This window comes from Henckelia pumila, chromosome 2 (assembly GCF_033568475.1).
Source record: "Henckelia pumila isolate YLH828 chromosome 2, ASM3356847v2, whole genome shotgun sequence".
In the NCBI taxonomy this organism is placed as follows: domain Eukaryota; kingdom Viridiplantae; phylum Streptophyta; class Magnoliopsida; order Lamiales; family Gesneriaceae; genus Henckelia; species Henckelia pumila.
In genome coordinates, this window is record NC_133121.1 from 55,182,413 (window position 1) to 55,201,768 (window position 19,356).

The window sequence follows — 19,356 nt, forward strand, 5'->3', positions numbered from 1 at the left end:
GAAGCACATGTAATAGGATTGCATTGCATACTGCATATTACCTAGGATTGGACTAAGACCCGTGATTGGCAACCACGGGTCAATTAGAAATGGAATCGATCATCCTATATAATATATGATATTATGATTGTATGCATGTTTAGACATAATTGCGTGAATCCGGCAAGCATGCAATAAATTGAATATGATGAGACAAATATTTTATAATTAAAAATCCCTCATTTTAAATATGATTTAAAATTGATATCAAGATAAATAAAGGAAATTTAAATTTGTTTAAATGTTCCTACCTTCCATCAACGGTCAATGTATGTGATGCTACCCGCGGATACGGTCCGGCTCATATTATTGGGGGGGCCCGTCCGTCGGAAAGCTGTACATTGGATCGACACATGTTGTAAGTTGGGTGGAACTCCCATGGGATCGGCTCATATTATTGGGGGATCCACATGGCGACCGTCCATCACAACTTAATATTGATGGGTCATCTTGACATGTCACTTTAAACGGCGTCATATTATTGGGCCCTTATTGGACATGAGGTAAAAACATGGGGGTTGCTTTGGAAGCAATTGGGCTCTACCTTTTGAGAATTATGGTTGGCTGATATTATTCGGGACCATAAGTTTGTCAATTGGACTCCATGTTCTCACTAAGGAAAAAGTTTCCCGTTTTCAATAGAGGGTGGTGAAATCGTTAAAATAGTGGGAGTGAGATTCATAAAATAAAATTCGCCAATTTTATGTCTTAGTAAATTGCTTAAACAATCATTGATAATTGTCTGTTTTATCTCAGTAATCCACATGTTTCTATTCTCCAACAAAGCAAGCTCATTGGCGCAAACAAATACAGAATGATTCCATAAGTTAAGATTGTCCTAAGTTCGGAAAAGATTTTCTAAGTGTTAGAAAAGGCTTCTCCGAAAAACAGCCCCGACTGATGTAACTGCCGAAAGGTTGGCCGAACTAGAGAAATGGTTGGACCATGATCTCAAGGCCAAATGTTACATGCAAAATTGGACAAGTCTAAACAAGTTTGCCATAATTGCAAGAAACCCGGTCATTGGAAACGTAACTGCAAGGAATACCTCAAGCAGTTGCGAACTGCAAAGGGTATGTTTTACATTAAAATGTTTTTCTTGGGTATTGGATACCAGATGTAGATCTCATATTTGCAATGAGTTGCAAATGATGACAAGAAGTAATAGGCTAAGGATGGGTGAGACCCAGTCAAGGCTCGGGAATGGTTCCAGAGATAAATCCAAAGCTATAGGAGACATTTTTGCAGAACAATTTTAAGTTTTTTTTGAGAGATGTTTTATTTGTTCCAGATTTGATTAAAAACATTATTTCTGTTTCTATGCTTGATAGAGATAGTTATTCTTGAAATTTTGTGAATGGGATTTGCAATATTTACAAGAATGAATGTTTGATTGGAAATGGACAACTTGAAAACGATCTATACAACTTAAAGACGTTCCAATAAATTATATTGATAAACCGGCGACAACAAACAAAAGGAAAATCGATAGTCAAAACCAGGCAAACCTTTGGCACGCTAGACTAGGTCATATTTCCTCAAGGAGGATGAACAAGCTAGTGGGAGAGGGCATGTTTGATATGTCTGATATTAACTCTCTACCTACTTGTGAATCCTGCCTAAAAGGGAAAATGATTAAATCTCCTTTTAAGGGGAAACCTGAGCGTAGTCAAAATCTGTTGGATTTGATCCATACAGATGTTTGTGGTCCATTTAGAGTTGGGACTCAACATGGCCACACCTACTTCATTACCTTTACTGATGATTATTCAAGGTATGGGTATTTATATTTAATGAAATATAAGTCTGAAGCATTTGAAAAGTTCAAAGAATTCAAGGCTGAAGTAGAAAACAAAGCTAGGTAAAAGTATTAAGGCACTTCGATCGGATCGAGGTGGAGAATACTTGAGTACCGAGTTTTTGGACTATCTGAAAGAGAATGGGATTCTCTCTCAGTGGACTCCTCCTATGACACCACAGTTGAATGGTGTATCGGAGCGTCGTAATCGAACTTTGTTGGACATGGTTCGATCCATGATGAGCTTCACTGAGCTTCCACCTTCGTTTTGGGGCTATGCGCTTGAAACGGCGGTATTGTTGTTGAACAACGTCCACGCTAAAGCAGTGGACAAAACACCATACGAGTTATGGAATGGCAAAGCTCCTAAGTATTCGTACTTGAGGATTTGGGGATGTCCTGCTTACGTGAAGCGGACAGTGGGAGATAAGTTGGATAGTCGATCCAGCTTATGTTATTTTGTAGGGTATCCGAAGAATTCAATCGGATATTATTTCTATTATCCTGCTGAAACAAAGGTGTTTGTTTCTAGGAATGCCACCTTCTTGGAGAAGGAGTTCTTATTGGATAAGAAAGGAGAGATGATGGAACTCGAAGAAGTTCGAGAAGAACCCGAAATACAAAATAACGATCCTACGCCTCAGGAACCATTACTGGACACGCCTGAACCTAGAAGATCCGAGAGGACTTCTAGACCTCCTGTTCGATATGGTCTTCTTCTTGAAGGGGATCAAGATGAACCCGACATTGGATGTGATCCAAGAAACTTCAAGGAAGCAATTTCTGATGCGGATTCAAATTTATGGCTTGAAGCTATGCAGTCTGAATTGGATTCAATGCATACAAACCAAGTTTGGTCTTTAGTAGATCCTCCTGATGGAATTGTTCCAATAGGGTGTAAATGGATCTACAAAAAAAAGCTTGGGCCTGATGGTAAGGTATTGACCTACAAGGCGCGATTGGTGGCGAAAGGTTACACTCAAAGACAAGGAGTTGACTATGATGAAACCTTTTCACCAGTTGCAATGTTCAAGTCCATAAGAATCCTTATTGCTATAGCTGCATGGTATGACTATGAGATATGGCAAATGGATGTGAAGACTGCTTTTCTTAATGGAGACATTAAGGAAGAAATCTATATGAAGCAGCCAGAGGGGTTCACATCCATGGGAAGCGAGCATAAGGTATGCAAGCTTCAGAGATCAATTTATGGTCTAAAACAAGCATCAAGAAGTTGGAACCAGAAATTTGATGAAACAATAAAAGATTTTGGTTTCATCAAGAACCCGGAGGAACCGTGCGTGTACAAGAAAGTAGTTAAGGATGCTGTGACATTCTTAGTACTTTATGTTGATGACATCCTACTCATTGGGAATGATGTAGGGATGTTACAGTCAACAAAGATATGGTTATCAGGTAGATTCTCGATGAAGGATTTGGGTGAGGCATCCTACATTCTTGGGATACAGATCTATAGAGATAGATCTAAGAGAATGATAGGACTCACCCAATCAACCTACATCGACACCATATTGAAACGGTTTTCAATGGATGGGTCCAAGAGAGGACATCTACCCATGTGTCATGGAGTTTCTCTATCCAAGTCTATGTGTCCCAAGACTGATGCAGAGATAGAGAATATGACACATGTACCATATGCGTCAGCTATAGGTAGTATCATGTATGGGATGATATCTACCAGACCGGATGTAGCATTTGCTCTGAGTGTCACGAGCAGATATCAGTCTAATCCTGGTCAAATGCATTGGAAAGCCGTGAAGGACATTCTTAAGTACTTACGAAGGACTAAGAATATGTTCATGGTCTATGGAGGACGAGAACTCAAATTGGAAGGCTATACCGACTCTAGCTTCCAAAGTGACGTGGATGACTCGAAGTCAACCTCTGGATTTGTATTCATGCTCAATGGCGGTGCTGTCTCTTGGAAAAGTTCCAAGCAGGACACCACAGCGGATTCCACCACTGAGGCTGAATACATTGCAGCATCAGCTGCTGCTAAAGAGGCCGTTTGGATGAGGAATTTCGTCCAAGAGTTGGGCGTCATTCCTGAATTTGTTGGTCCAGTCCCGGTGTACTGCGACAACACGGGTGCCGTTGCTCAAGCAAAGGAACCAAGGTCTCATCAAAGATCCAAACACGTACTGAGGAAATACCACATCATCCGGGAGATTGTGGAAAGAGGAGACATCACTGTCGAACGAGTGGCCTCTGCAGACAATATCGCTGATCCGCTTACTAAGCCCTTGCCAGGACCATTGTTTGACAAACATCGCGAAGCAATGGGTCTACGTAGTATGACTAGTTGGCTATAGGGCAAGTGGGAGATTGAAAGAGTGGGTGCCCAGTGAGCCAACTTGTGGCTATGGGCTTTGATGACTCTTTGTAAAAACAATCTTTTGTTTAATGTAATTTACACTTTTATTAATGGCAATGACTTTATATTACTTCATATTGTTATATTGTGATATACTATTGTTGTTTTGATAAAGACCTTGAATATACCATAGTGTATGTAAGATATGGTAGAACATGGAGATGTCTATCATGAAATACATCTTATAGTCACTGTATATTCTAAACTGTTCCTAGTCGATTGAGCCGTCCGATAATAAGGATAAGGATCGCTCGAGTTTGAGACTAGCATTTGCGATGCGGAGTACCACGTTTCATTGGTAGGGAACATGGAGATGTTCGAAGCATGCAAATGGATATTCATAGGATGAATAATCGAACTACCCTATCCGGAATTTCCAAGTGGTTATCACTTATCGAGTGGATAAAGTCCGCGGTTTTGGTTGTACACCATTAGTCCTTACGACTTGAAACATCATGGAGACTCTATATGCTAGTGCTGTGCTTTGACTCGTTTACCGACTCTATGGGGGTCATCAGGTGTCGAGATTGGGTACAGTTACGACACATATAGGAGTCGATGCATTGTTGTCAAGGATTCACCACATACTTGCGAGTGTGGATATCCTATGCGATCTGAGGAGATATTAGAGTGACAAATCTCTGGCCAGAGTACATGATGTGATTTAAGAAATGGTTTCTTAGTAGCACATGCGATGTCACTAATTTGATCTTCAAGATGTATTGCATAGTTATCGAATCTTGAGCAACTCTCGATATACCAATGGTTGTTGATTCGATCGGGATATTTGGATGAAGGGACCGTACTGTACGCTAACCAAAATCTACTGGTTCTTGTAGGCACTATCAGTGATACCTAGGGAATCATGGGGCGATGTTGCTAGGCGCTTTACCATGATTCGTTGGGCAAGTCGGAAAGTGTTGTTCCGAGTCACAAGGAGTTGTGAGCCCACGGCTAGCTGTATCCCTGAACCATTGAGGATCACACGGTGTAATGGAGTTTTAATCCCCGTTGAGATAGTTAAATTTAAAGAGTTAAATTTAATGAATAAAGAAGTTGGACTTCTTAATTAAGAGTAAGGGAGTAGGATTTCCTAAAATGACATAGGGATGGACATTTTTGGAAACCACTGAATTCGGATTCAGGAAAATTTATCTTGACTTTAAAATGTGCAGAAATGGTTTCTGTGCACATTGGTAAAATCGGTTTATCAATCGGAGTCACGATGAATTTTATATTAATTTCTGAACATGCGGGCTTTGCTTGTCGGGCCTCAACTTATGACTAATGGGCCCTAAGGTGTTAGTGGCCTGCATTATAAATAAGTTATTGCAGTACAGAAATTACACACAATAGGTCATAATTTTGAGAGACAAAATTTCGAACCCTAGCCTCCTCTCTCTCTCACAATTCGGCCGCCCCCCTTTGCTCTGTCAGAGAAATTTCCGGTCTGTGATTTTGAATCGCAGTCTGAAATAACGAATCAGATTCGTTTAATCTCTTCGCAGAAAACTTCTGATAGATTTTCTAGTGCAATCTATCAGAGGGATTTAAACCCCATTCGTGGACCTGATTGAAGGAGTTCATCGGTTCCAGGGAGAGACAACAAGAGCAGATTAATTCTGTTGGTGTCCAGAATCTCGATTCGAGATTAAAGGTAAAATTTAATTAATTGTTATTTGAATTTTACACACTTATAATTTAATCGTTGAACGGTTGATACCCACACTATGGAATTGTTCCATAACAAAATTTTTAAACTTCCGCTGCACCGGGTATCAATCGTGATTGATCTGACCGCCAGTTTTCCAACATTAGCAGCAATACATGTACTTTGAGTGGATAAACATGTTAGAAAAGAATACAAGAATGTTGTATAAGTTGTTAACTACATGTGTAACTCGTGTAGGAAAGTTTATCAAATGTTATTAGATTGCATGTTTATTATTTTGGAGCTTGTATCAAAGTATATGGATGTATGTTTCAAGTTTGACAGCAAAAATCTTTCCTGCATTTTCTGGAAAATGTAGCCCGCTCGATCGGTAGAAGTTCGCCGATCGAGCGAGGCCCTTATTTTGCAAGGCAGAGAAATCAAGTTTTGTTGCCCGCTCGATCGGTAGAAATTCACCGATCGAGCGAGGCCAAGAATCCCTGGACCCGAGAGCTTCTAGTTTGAGCTCGCTCGATCGGGCAACTTTCGCTGATTGAGCGAGACACTGTAGTTTTTTTTAAATATATTTTTTTTTTAGCTCTTGGTTCTTTATATCCTTTATGTACTTGATTAATTGTTAAATAAATTTGCCCTAAGATAAGATTAGCAACCCGGGTCCCCACACATAGTTATCGAATCTCGAACGACTCTCGATGCACCAATGGTTGTTGATTCGATCGGGATATATGGATGAAGGGACCGTACTGTACGCTAACCAAAATCTACTGGTTCTTGCAGGCACTATCAGTGATACCTAGGGAATCATGGGGCGATGTTGCTAGGCGCTCTTACCATGATTCGATGGGTAAGTCGGAAATTGTTGTTCCGAGTCACAAGGAGTTGTGAGCCCACGGTTATCTGTATCCCTGAACCATTGAGGGTCACACAAGTAATGGATTACTAAACCCCGTTGAGATAGTTAAATTTAAAGAGTTAAATTTAATGAAAGAGAAGTTGGACTTCTTAACTAAAAGGGAGTGGAATTTCTAAAATGACATAGGGATGGGCATTTTTAGAAATCACTGAATTCGGATTCAAAAAAATTATCTTGACTTTAAAAGATGCAGAAATGGTTTCTGTGCACATTGGTAAAATCAGTTTATCAATCGGAGTCACGATGAATTTTATATTAATTTCTAGAATAACAGGCTTGGCTTGTTGGGCTTAAGTTATGGATTGTGGGCCCTAAGAAGTTAGTGTCCTAATATAATTATAACTTAATCTAGTCTAAAAATTATCTATAAATACATGTGTAGTGTTCGAAAATTAGACAATTCCTCTTGCAATTTTCGAATTACACACAAATATTTTCAAGGGGATTTTTCGAAAATCCTCTACTCCCTTTTGAGAAAAATTCGGTCTGTGATTTTTCTGAAAAATTACTTTCTGAATTAACAGATCAAGTCTGTTTATTCTCTACGATAAACATCTGATTGATTTCTAGTGAAATCAATCAGAGGGTTTTTGTTTTCTATTCGTAGACCTAATTCCGGAGATTGATCGAGCAAGTCATCGATTCCCAGGATTTACAAGAAGAGCAGATTAAATTCTGTTGGAGTCCATAATCAAGCCTTAGCTTGAAGAGGTAAAAATATTTAATTGTGAATTTATATTTTTACTTGCAAGATTTTAATCGTTAGGATTTGATACCCACGATATGGAATCGTTTCATATCGAAAAATAAAATTTTTAAACTTCCGCTGCTCCGGGTATCACATCCGTGTGATCAGAGAACGCGTGTTCCAACAGTGGTATCAGAGCCAGGTTGTAATCGTTTGAGCCAGGTTGTAATCTTTGATCAAACGATTAAAATTAATCGATTGTACAAAATTTTTAAGCCTCGGTTTTTGGAAAACAAAACGAAAAATTTTTAAAATTAAATTTGAAGGAAAACAAGGGCAATCGGGCAGCGATCGTCGCTGCCCAGGGCAGCGCTGTGCAGCGATTTGATCGCTGCCCAGGGGCAATGATCATCACTGCCCACCTCCACGTGGGCAGCCCTGTCCCACGTGGAGGCGGGGCTGCCCGGGAATGTCCGGGAAATTTTAAAATTTGATTTTTTGAAATTTTTGAAATTTTAGTTTTTGGTCCGATCGAAAATTGTTTTTGATTGGTCCACGAGGCATCGGATCAAATTGTTTGAGTCCGAAAATTTTAAAATTGATTTTTGGATAAATTTGAATTTTTGGAAAATTTATAAATTTTATCCGTTAAATTAGATTTTATAAAATTAATTATTTTGGTACAATTGATGATAAGATATGATCTTATGAAAGGATAAGATAAAATTTGATTTTATCTTTTTAATTATGATGTCATTGCATGTTATCCAATTATTTAATTATTGAATTAATTATTGGATAAAAGGATGATCGATTGCCATGACCAATATTATAGGTGTATGTTAGGTTGTTTACATTTGTTTTTATTGTTGTTGGGTTTTATTAATGGGCTTGGTTTATGGCCCAATTTAAATTGTCATTTGTAATAAAAAGTGGGCCTGGTTTATTGCCCGTTCCCACCCTTAAATATGTATCCCCTATTTGTCATCGAAATTTATTGTAAATTTATTAGACTTAGTGGAAGATAAAGATTTGAAGACAAAGGTTGGCCCAACAGACAATAAAGACCGAAGAAATGTAAATTGGAAGCTCAATGTAATAGGATTGCATTGCATACTTGCATATCACCTAAGATTGGACTTAGACTCGTGATTGGCAGCCACGGGTCGATTAGTGATTGGGATCGATCATCCTTTAAATAATATATGATATTATTGTTGCATGCATGTTTAGACTAAATTGTATGAATCCCGCAAGCATACAAATATTAAATGATGAGACAATTTTTAAAATTAAAAATCCCTCATTTTAAATATGATTTAAAATTGATATCAAGATAAATAAAGGGAATTTAAATATTGTTTAAATGTTTCTACCTTTCATCAACGATCAATGTATGAGATGCTACCCGCGGGCACGGTCCGGCTCATATTATTGGGGGGGCCCATTCGTCGGAAAGTTGTACATTTGATCGACACAAGTTGTAAGTTGGGTGGAACTCCCATGGGATTGGCTCATATTATTAGGGATCCACATGGCGAACGTCCATCACAACTTAATATTGATGGGTTATCTTGACATGTCACATTAAACGGCGTCATATTATTGGGCCATTATTGGACATGAGGTAAAAACATGGGGGTTGCTTTGGAAGCAATTGGGCTCTACTTTTTGAAAATTATGGTTGGCTGATAATATTCGGGACTATAGTTTGTCAATTGGACTCCATGTTCCCACTAAGAAAACAAGTTTCCCGTTTTCACTAGAGGGTAGTGAAATCGTTAAAATAATGGGAGTGAAATTCATAAAATAAATTTCGCCATATTTTATGTCTTAGTAAATTAATTAAGCAATCATCGATTATTGTCTGTTTCACGTCAGTATATCATTATGATGAATCTTCGTAATCCACATGTTTCAATTCTCGAACAAAACAAACTTTCTGGCGCAAACTATACGGAATGGTTCCATAAGTTAAGATTGTCCTGAGTTCGGAAAAGATTTTCTAAGTGTTAGAAAAGGCTCCTCCGAAAAACAGCCCCGACTGATGTAACTTCGGAAAGGTTGGCCAAACTAGAGAAATGGTTGGACCATGATCTCAAGGCCAAATGTTACATGCAAAACTAGACAAGTCTAAAGAAGTTTGCCATCACTGCAAGAAACTCGGTTACTGGAAGCGCAACTGCAAAGAATATATATCGAGTAGTTACGAACTGCAGAGGATATATTTTATAAATGTTTCACTTAATAATATTTCTTGGGTATTGGATACCAGATGTAGATCTCACATTTGCAATGAGTTGCAGATGATGACAAGAAATAATAGGCTAAGGATGGGTGAGACCCAGTTAAGGCTCAGGAATGGTTCCAGAGTTGAATCCAAAGCTATGGGAAACATTTTAATTTTGCAAAATGATTTTAAGCTATATTTTGAGAGAGATGTTTTTATTTGTACCAAGATTTCATTAAAACATTATTTCTATTCTTGATAGAGAATATCTTTCTTGCAATTTTGCGAATGAGATTTGCAATATTTACAAGAATGAATGTTTGATTTGAAATGGACAATTTAAAAACGATCTATATAACTTAAAATTAAAAGACGTTCCAGTTGATTATGTTGATAAACCGGCAACAACAAATAAAAGGAAAAACGATAGTCAAAACCCGGCAAACCTTTGGCATGCTAGGCTAGGTCATATTTCCTCAAGGAGGATGAACTAGCTAGTGGGAGAGGGCATGTTTGATATGTCTGATATTAACTCTCTACCTACTTGTGAGTCCTGCCTAAAAGGAAAAATGACTAAATCTCCTTTCAAAGGGAAGCCTGAGCGTAGTCAAAAGCTGTTGGATTTGATCCATACAGATGTTTGCGGACCATTTAGTATCGGTACTAAATTTGGTCACACCTACTTCATTACCTTTACTGATGATTATTCTAGGTATGGGTATTTATATTTAATGAAATATAAGTCTGAATCATTTGAAAAGTTAAAAGAATTCAAAGCTGAAGTAAAAAACAAACAAGGTAGAAGTATTAAAGTACTTCGATCAGATCGAGGTGGAGAATACTTAAGTACCGAGTTTTTGAGCTATTTAAAAGAGAATGTGATTCTCTCTCAGTGGACTCCTCCTATGACACCTCAGCTGAATGGTGTCTCGGAGCATCGCAATCGAACTTTGTTGGACATGGTTTGATCTATGATGAGCTTCACTGAGCTCCCTCCTTCGTTTTGGGGCTATGCACTTGAAACGGCGGTGTTGTTGTTGAACAATGTTCACACCAAAGCAGTGAATAAAACTCCATATGAGTTATGGAATGGCAAAGCTCCTAAGTATTCGTACTTGAGGATTTGGGGATGTCCTGCTTACGTAAAGCAGACAGTGGGAGATAAGTTGGATAGTCGATCCACCTTATGTTATTTTGTAGGATATCCGAAGAATTCAATCGGATATTATTTCTATCATCCTACTGAAACAAAAGTGTTTGTTTCGAGGAATGCCACCTTCATGGAGAAGGAGTTTTTATTAGATAAGAAAGGAAAGATGATGGAACTCGAAGAAATTCGAGAAGAACCTGAGATACAAAAAAAAGATCCCACACCTCAAGAACTGTGAGACCTCGGTTCTAAACATGAATTAAAGGAGTAATTAAAATAAGCAAGCATTAAAAGCAAACACACAATTTTTTTTTTAAAAAAAATCTGGGCCCGCGCGGCCGCGCCTCATCAGGCGCGGGCGCGCACGGCGCCCTCGCTCATGCGCGAAAGCGCCCTTCCGAGGCGCGGGCACGCATGACGCCCTGCTCGAAAAGGGGCGCAGGTGCACGGGCGCGCGCGAGTATGCGCGGGCGTGCCTCCCTGGCTGCTCCGATGCTAGAATCGCCAAAAACAAGAACATCAAGCCATACAATACTCTGAAACATAAACATGCGTTACAACTTGATTCCTCCATTAAAAACAGGAGTTCTGGAGTTCAACAACCAAACCAAAGTCGAGAACATGCAACAACAATATAACGATGAAGTTCGATAACTAAACATGTTCTAACATAAACTAGATTGACATGCTGGAATCGACTTCTAGACCGAGTCTCACTTCCACATCTTTCCCTCGAAGCTAACCATGCCTCTTCTGACTTGGTCCTGCCCCACCTGTTGCCAAGTACACATACAAACAAAGACAACAGCCGGATAATCCGGTGAGAATAATATTCCCAGTAAAAGTGACTAACATGCAATCAAATAAACATATCAAATCATACTATGAATTCATTCCTCATATTATCGATTAATCCATTCAAGTACTGAATTAAAATGATATGCATGTCTTTAAAATTTCTGGATTATCAGACTCAGATAATCAATTGGAATTCTTCTTTCTTTCTTTGGTTTGGGATCCCGAGGTTAAAACATCCTACAATCACACCGACTTCCCTCTCGAGGTGGACGTGGCATTCTTTAATCCTCTAGACTCAAGGGCATTATAGTGAGCTACTTGACAAGGTAGTAAATCGCCTACCAAGCTACTCGACTACAATCCCTAGATCGTCTAATTCAATCTGAATAAATCAAGTCTCAATATGAATGCATATGTAATCTCATGCACTCAATATAAATTCAATCATATAATCAAATAAGCAGTCGAAACATGCAGTATGTGATTCTTCTAGGACACTCGAATCAATCCGAATTTGAGTTAATCGTCCGATTTCATTCCAAAGTCATCTTATACCTCTTCTTTGACGTTCCAAAACTTCAATCTGAAAACAACAATTCCTCAATCAATATCCAAGTCAAGTTTAATCAATCGATAAAGAAGAACATCGATACTATACCGGCTCAACTCTTCCAAACTGATCCAAGCTGCAAGGCTTGCAACTCCAAAAACTTCAAATCAATCTATCAGAAGAAGTCATAGAGATCAAAATCGATATCAAAACTCATACTAAGCTCGGTATAACTCAAAACATCGAAACGATTTCCAAAATTCAAACTGACGGCATAACGGCTGTAAACTGACCAAACCAAAAATGCAGACAGCAAAACAACAACTCAACAAACTCATTCCAATCCTCAAACATCAAACCCAACACAATATCAACACATCTCAAAATCAAGATTTTCGAAAATGACAAGAAAAATGATAACAATTCCGATCGTCGTTAGATCTTCGAACCGTCTTAGATATACGATCACTGCTAACTCATAATCACCCTCTCCGAATATAAACAAATTTTGACAACATCGATAAATTCAAACTTCACAGAATTAAGATAACTTACTTCCAAACGGAGCACTCGTCGTTGTGATCGTAGATATCAAGTCAGAAATCAATTCTATCGGACGGATTGAGCTAGAATCGAAATCACAAAGCTTGGGAGAAAGATTTCTCACCTTCAATGGAGAGAACACGCTGTGGAGGGGATGAAGAAGCAATGAGAAAGACTTAGTCAAAGTCCAATCATATAAAAAATCCCATATTTGCATTTCAGTCCCTGAAAATTCCCAAAATTGCAAAATAGACCCTGATCAATAAAAAGTCCGGTCTCAAATTTTGAAATCACTAATTATCTCAAATAACGTCAATAAAGATAAAAACGGGGCGTTACAATTCTCCCCCTCTAATAAAAGATTTTGTCCTCGAAATCATCGATATCGACTCATAAGAAGATAATTAAGAATTCAAGAACAGAATTAAGAACTCACATCATACAAACAAGTCTGGAAATCTCTGCCTCATATCAGATTCTGTCTCCCAAGTCATTTCTTCGACTCCGTGACGACTCCACTGAACTTTTATCAAAGGAATCGACTTGGTTCTGAGCTGCTTCTCCTTTATGTCAAGGATCTGAATCGATCTCTCAAAGTAACTTAGAGTTTCATCAAGTTTGGCTTCGTCAGGCTGAAGCACATGAGAAGGATCGGGATGGTATTTCCTCAGCATCGAGACGTGAAAGACGTCGTGAATACCAGATAAAGAAGGAGGAAGTGCTAAACGGTAGGCTAGATCGCCTATCTTCTGTAAAATCTCATACGGACCGATGAATCTCGGTGACAACTTCCCTCTCTTCCCAAATATAATAGTACCTCTAAACGGAGAAATATTCAAGAATACACGGTCTCCCTAATCAAAATATAGAGGTCTGCGATGGATATTTGCATACTTCGCTTGTCGGTCCTGAGCAGTCTTCATTCTCAATCGAATAATCTTCACCTGCTCAGCCATATCACGAATCATATCTGGTCCCAAGTTTGGGGACTCAGATATCTCATCCCAGTACATAGGAGATCTGCACTTCTTTCCGTACAACGCTTCAAAGGGTGCCATTCCTATACTCGTCTGGAAGCTGTTGTTGTACGAAAACTCAACGAGAGACAATGAATCTTGCCAAGTAGTGCCAAAGTCAAGCACCACTGCTCGCAGCATATCCTCTAGAGTCTAAATCGTCCGCTCTGATTGACTGTCGGTCTGAGGATGATATGCTGTACTCAAGTGCAATCTAGTACCAAGGGCTTCCTGTAAACTATGCCAGAAATGAAAAGTAAACCGAGGATCTCGATCAGAAACAATCGATCTCGGCACACCGTGCAATCTGACAATCTCTCTAACATACAACTCTGCCATCTGATCATGTCGGTATGTCATCCGATACGGAATGAAACAAGCAGACTTCGTCAAACGGTCAATAACTACCCAAATGGCATCGCATCCTCGAACAGATCAGGGTAGTTTCGTGACAAAATCCATCGAAATATGATCCCACTTCCATTCCAGAATAGATAGACTGTGCAGAAGCCCACCTAGTCTCTTTCTCTGGGCTTTAACCTGCTGATAGTTCAAACAATGAGATACAAACCTCACCACATCCTTCTTTAACTTCTTCAACTAGAACTGACTCTTCAAGTCGTTATACACCTTTTGGCCTCCTGGATGAACACTGAACCGACTGCAATGCGCCTTTTTCAGAATACGCTGTCTTAACTCATCAATCTCAGGGACAACAATACGGCTATTCACAAATAAAACATCATCCCTAACCTGAAACTCAGACTGGTGTCCAGATCTCACCTTCTCTAACGAATTCTGAATACTCTCATCTGATTTCTGTGCTTCTCTGATCGACACAAACAATTTTGGCTCGGCCTGAATCGCACAAACTCTGATCGGATTTCTATCTGACTCAAACTCCAACCCAAAAGTGCAACAGTCGTCGATCAATCAAGAAACACCTATCGTCGAAAGAGATAAAGAGCAAAGCTTATGACTCAAAGCATCGGCAGCTGCATTCGACTTCCCCGGGTAATACTTAATCTTACAGTCGAAGTCCTTCAATAAATCTAGCCATCTCCTTTGCCTCATATTCAACTCAGACTGTGAAAATAAGTACTTAAGACTCTTATGATCCGAAAAGATCTCAAAAGACTCACCGTACAATTAGTGACGCCAGATCTTCAAGGCAAAATTGATAGCAGCTAGTTCAAGATCATGAACTGGATAGCGAGTCTCGTGCGGTTTCAACTTCCTCGATGCATATGATATCACGTGCTTCCTTTGCATAAAAATACATCCGAGACCAAGATGAGAAGCATCACAATAAACTGTGAAACCTTCGGAACCAGATGGAATAGAAAGAATCGGAGCACTGGTTAATCTCTTCTTCAACTTAACAAAACTGGCTTCACAATCATCTGTCCACAGAAAAAAGCATTCTTCTGAGTCAACTGGGTAATAGGCTTCGCAATAGAAGAGAAACCCTGAATAAATCTGCGATAGTACCCCGCTAAGCCCATAAAACTAAAAATCTCCGGCACAGAAGTCGGCCTGCGCCAATTCATCACTGCTTCTATCTTGCTGGGATCAACAACAATCCCATCTCCTGAAATAATGCGCCCCAGAAAGACAACTCTGTCAAGCCAAAACTCGCACTTCGAAAGCTTGGCGAATAACTGTTCGGTTCTCAAAATCTGTAAAACAGTTCTCAAATGATTTGCATGCTTGGAATGGCTCTTAGAGTAGATCAAGATATCGTCAATAAAGATAATTACGAATAAATCAAGAAAGAGTTGAAAGATTCGGTTCATCAACCCCATAAAGACCGCTGGGGCGTTCGTCAAATCGAAAGGCATGACAAGAAATTCAAAGTGGCCATACCTTGTTCGAAACGCAGTCTTAGGGACATCTTCTTCTCGAACTCTCAGTTGATGATACCCTGACCTCAAATCTATCTTCGAATAGATACAAGAACTCTGCAACTGGTCAAGAAGGTCATCGATACGCGGTAAAGGATACCTGTTCTTAACTGTCGCCTGATTAGTTTGGCGGTAGTCAATGCAGAGACGCATCGAGCCATCTTTCTTTCTAACAAACAGGACAGGAGCACCCCAAGGCGATACACTGGGTCGAATGTATACCTTGGAAATCAAGTCTTCCAACTGCTCCTTCAGTTCCTTCAATTCGATCGGAGCCATTTGGTACGGAGCTTTCGAAATTGGCTGAGTACCTGTCGTCAAGTCAATGCTAAATTCCATCTCCCTAATCAGCGGCAATCCCGGAATTTCATCTGCAAACACATCAGGGAATTCTCTAACAACTGGTATATCGTTCAACTCAGGGCTAGACTTCAGAATATCGATCGCATAAACAAGAAATCCTTCGGCTCCTCTCTGTAATAATCTAGTCATAGATAAGACAGATATCAAATGAATTTTAGAACGAGAACCCTTACCGAAGAATCTCCATTCATCTGACATCTCTGGTCTAAAACGGACTATCTTCTGAAAACAATCTACTGTAGCCCTGTACTTAGTCAAAACATCTATGCCAACTATGCTGTCAAAGTCAGACAAATCAAGTACAATACAGTCGAACTCGATAAAATTTCCTTCAAAACTCAATCCACAATTTCTAACAAAATTCTTCGAAACAATTCCTCCACCCAAAGGTGAAGTAACAGCAACTACAGCAGGTAAAGGCTCAAAAGGCAAGGCATGCATCGACACAAATTTCTCAGATATGAAAGAGTGAGAAGCACCTGTATCTATCAAAATATTAGCAGGATAATCAAAGATCAAACAATTAACTGCAATAACATCATCAGGTGCAGCCTGAGCCTGATCCTCATTCAGAGCATACACTCTCGCCTGCTGTCTAGGAGGTTGGTTCAAACTTTGATTACCTCCCTGACGGTTCTGCTGCTGAGGTTGGAACGAGTGAGTTGCAGTAGCTTGTCTCCTAGGCTGAGATGACTGTCGAGAGGTATTCCCACTCTGAGTCTGGTAAGAAGCTTTCTGTGGACACTGTCTGGCATAATGCCCTGTCTGCTGGCAGATGTAACAGTTCCCAAAGATTCCCCTACACTGGTCGCTGGAGTGTCGTCCTCCAAACCTATTACACAAAGCTCCAGATGATCCTGAACCCTGTCCAGAACTGAACTGTCTCGAGCCACTCGAGCTTGAAGAAGTGCTTCCCGACTTCTTGAACTGTTTCCCTTTGGGACGGAAATAGTTCTTCTTGCTACCACCACTGCTACTACCCTCATTCATCGGCGGTTGATTCTGATACTGCCTCTGCTGTTGCTGTTGAGGCTAGTACTGATTCTCCCTCTTCCTCATCAGCCCCGCTTCTGCTCCCTTTGCCTGATCCATCGCATCAGAAAAGTTATCTGGCCTCCCAGTATTCACCAGAATAAAGATTTCAGGGTTCAAATCGTTAATGAACTGGTCTGCTTTTGCCTCCTCATTGTCGGCAATATGCGGAGCGAACCTCAATAAACTGTCAAACTTCGCAACATAGTCCTCGATACTCATACTACCTTGCCTCAAATTTGAAAACTCGGCACCTTTATCCTTTCGATAGGAAGCTGGAAAGAATCTCTTATAGAACTCTGCTCTAAAAAGTGCCCAAGTAATTGCCGTACCTTTATTCTCTTTGGCTCTTTTGGTAGTCATCCACCAACTCTTTGCCACTCCCTGAAGTTGATGAATAATCAATCTAACCCTGCGGTCATCAGAGTAGTCAAGCGACTCAAAGAGCTGATCAATATCTTCCAACCAACTCTCGCAATCGACCGGATTTTCCTTTCCATTCAAATACGGCGGCCTAAAATATTGGAACCTCTTCAGTAAGGCTTCCATAGGCGTGATTGTGTCATCCATCTGTACCACCGGAGGATTTTCTATCGTAGGAATAATCGGTGGAGTATTCATGTCTAGCCTTCTTCGAGTACCCATATAAATTGACAGGGGTTAGAACACGGATAATTCAATACACATCTCACCATTTCAGTGTCACGAACCTCTGATCATCTTCCCAATTTGATAGATGGAACTCAGATCAATGCATGAAAACAGTTCATATCTCAATCAAATCATGCTTTAACAATTTGAATCTCCAAGTCACGTAATTCAAATAAATTTTCAATTCATAAAGCATGCTCGCATATTCTGTAATCATAGAATTAATCAATCACATGCGAGAATTTAAGGTCAAGCGGACTCGATCTACCCCGCTCACTTCTAGAACAAATTCCAGGAACTTATCGCTCTGATACCACTTAATGTGAGACCTCGGTTCTAAACATCTATTAAAGAAGTAATTAAAATAATCAAGCATTAAAGGCCAACACACAATTTTTTTTTAAAAAAAAACTGGGCCCGCGCGGCCGCGCCTCATCAGGCGCGGCCGCGCATGGCGCCCTGGCTCATGCGCGGGCGCGCATGACGCCCTGCCCGAAAAGGGGCGCAGGCGCATGGGCGCGTGCTAGGATGCGCTGGCACGCCTCCCTTGCTGCTCCGTTGCTAGAATCGCCAAAAACAAGAACATCAAGCCATACAATACTCCGAAACATAAACATGCGTTACAACTTGATTCCTCCATTAAAAATAGGAGTTTTGGAGTTCAACAACCAAACCAAAGTCGAGAACATGCAACACAATATAACGATGAAGTTCGATAACTAAACATGTTCTAACATAAACTAGATTGACATGCTGGAATCGACTTCTAGACCGAGTCTCACTTCTACATCTTTCCCTCGAAGCTAACCATGCCTCTTCTGACTTGGGCCTGCCCCACTTGTTGCCAAGTACACATACAAACAAAGACAACAGCCGGATAATCCGGTGAGAATAATATTCCTAGTAAAAGAGACTAACATGCAATCAAATAAACATATCAAATCATACTATGAATTCATTCCTCATATTATCGATTAATCTATTCAAGTACTGAATTAAAATGATATGCATGCTTTTAAAACTTCTGTATTATCAGACTCAGATAATCAATTGGAATTCTTCTTTCTTTCTTTGGTTTGGGATCCCGAGGTTAAAACATCCTACAACCACACCGACTTCTCTCTCGAGGTGGACGTGGCATGCTTTAATCCTATAGACTCAAGGGCATTATAGTGAGCTACTCGACAAGGTAGTAAATTGCCTACCAAGCTACTCAACTACAATCCCTAGATCGTCTAATTCAATCTGAATAATTAAGTCTCAATATGAATGCATATGTAATCTCATGCACTCAATATAAATTCAATCATATAATCAAATAAGCAGTCGAAACATGCAGTATGTGATTCTTCTAGGACACTCGAATCAATCCGAATTCGAGTTAATCATCCTATTCCATTCCAAAGTCATCTTATACCTCTTCTTTGACGTTCCAAAACTTCAATCTGAAAACAACAATTCCTCAATCAATATCCAAGTCAAGTTAAATCAATCGATAAAGAAGAACATCGATACTATACCGGCTCAACTCTTCCAAACTGATCCAAGCTACAAGGCTCGCAACTCCAAAGACTTCAAATCAATCTATCAGAAGAAGTCATAGCGATCAAAATC

General features: G+C 39.8%; 1 protein-coding gene across 1 annotated transcript; it reads right to left on the bottom strand.

The window, feature by feature from the left end:
- Positions 1 to 17,091: 17,091 nt before the first annotated feature.
- LOC140877629 (uncharacterized) lies at positions 17,092 to 17,712 on the bottom strand. The gene has a single exon (XM_073281165.1). It carries the CDS (start codon positions 17,710 to 17,712, stop codon positions 17,092 to 17,094), a length of 621 nt encoding a protein of 206 aa, XP_073137266.1.
- Positions 17,713 to 19,356: the final 1,644 nt, after the last annotated feature.

Bases quoted from the DNA above. Each gene is read 5' to 3' on its own strand.
- LOC140877629 (XM_073281165.1), bottom strand. From the start codon at position 17,712: ATGAATACTCCACCGATTATTCCTACGATAGAAAATCCTCCGGTGGTA.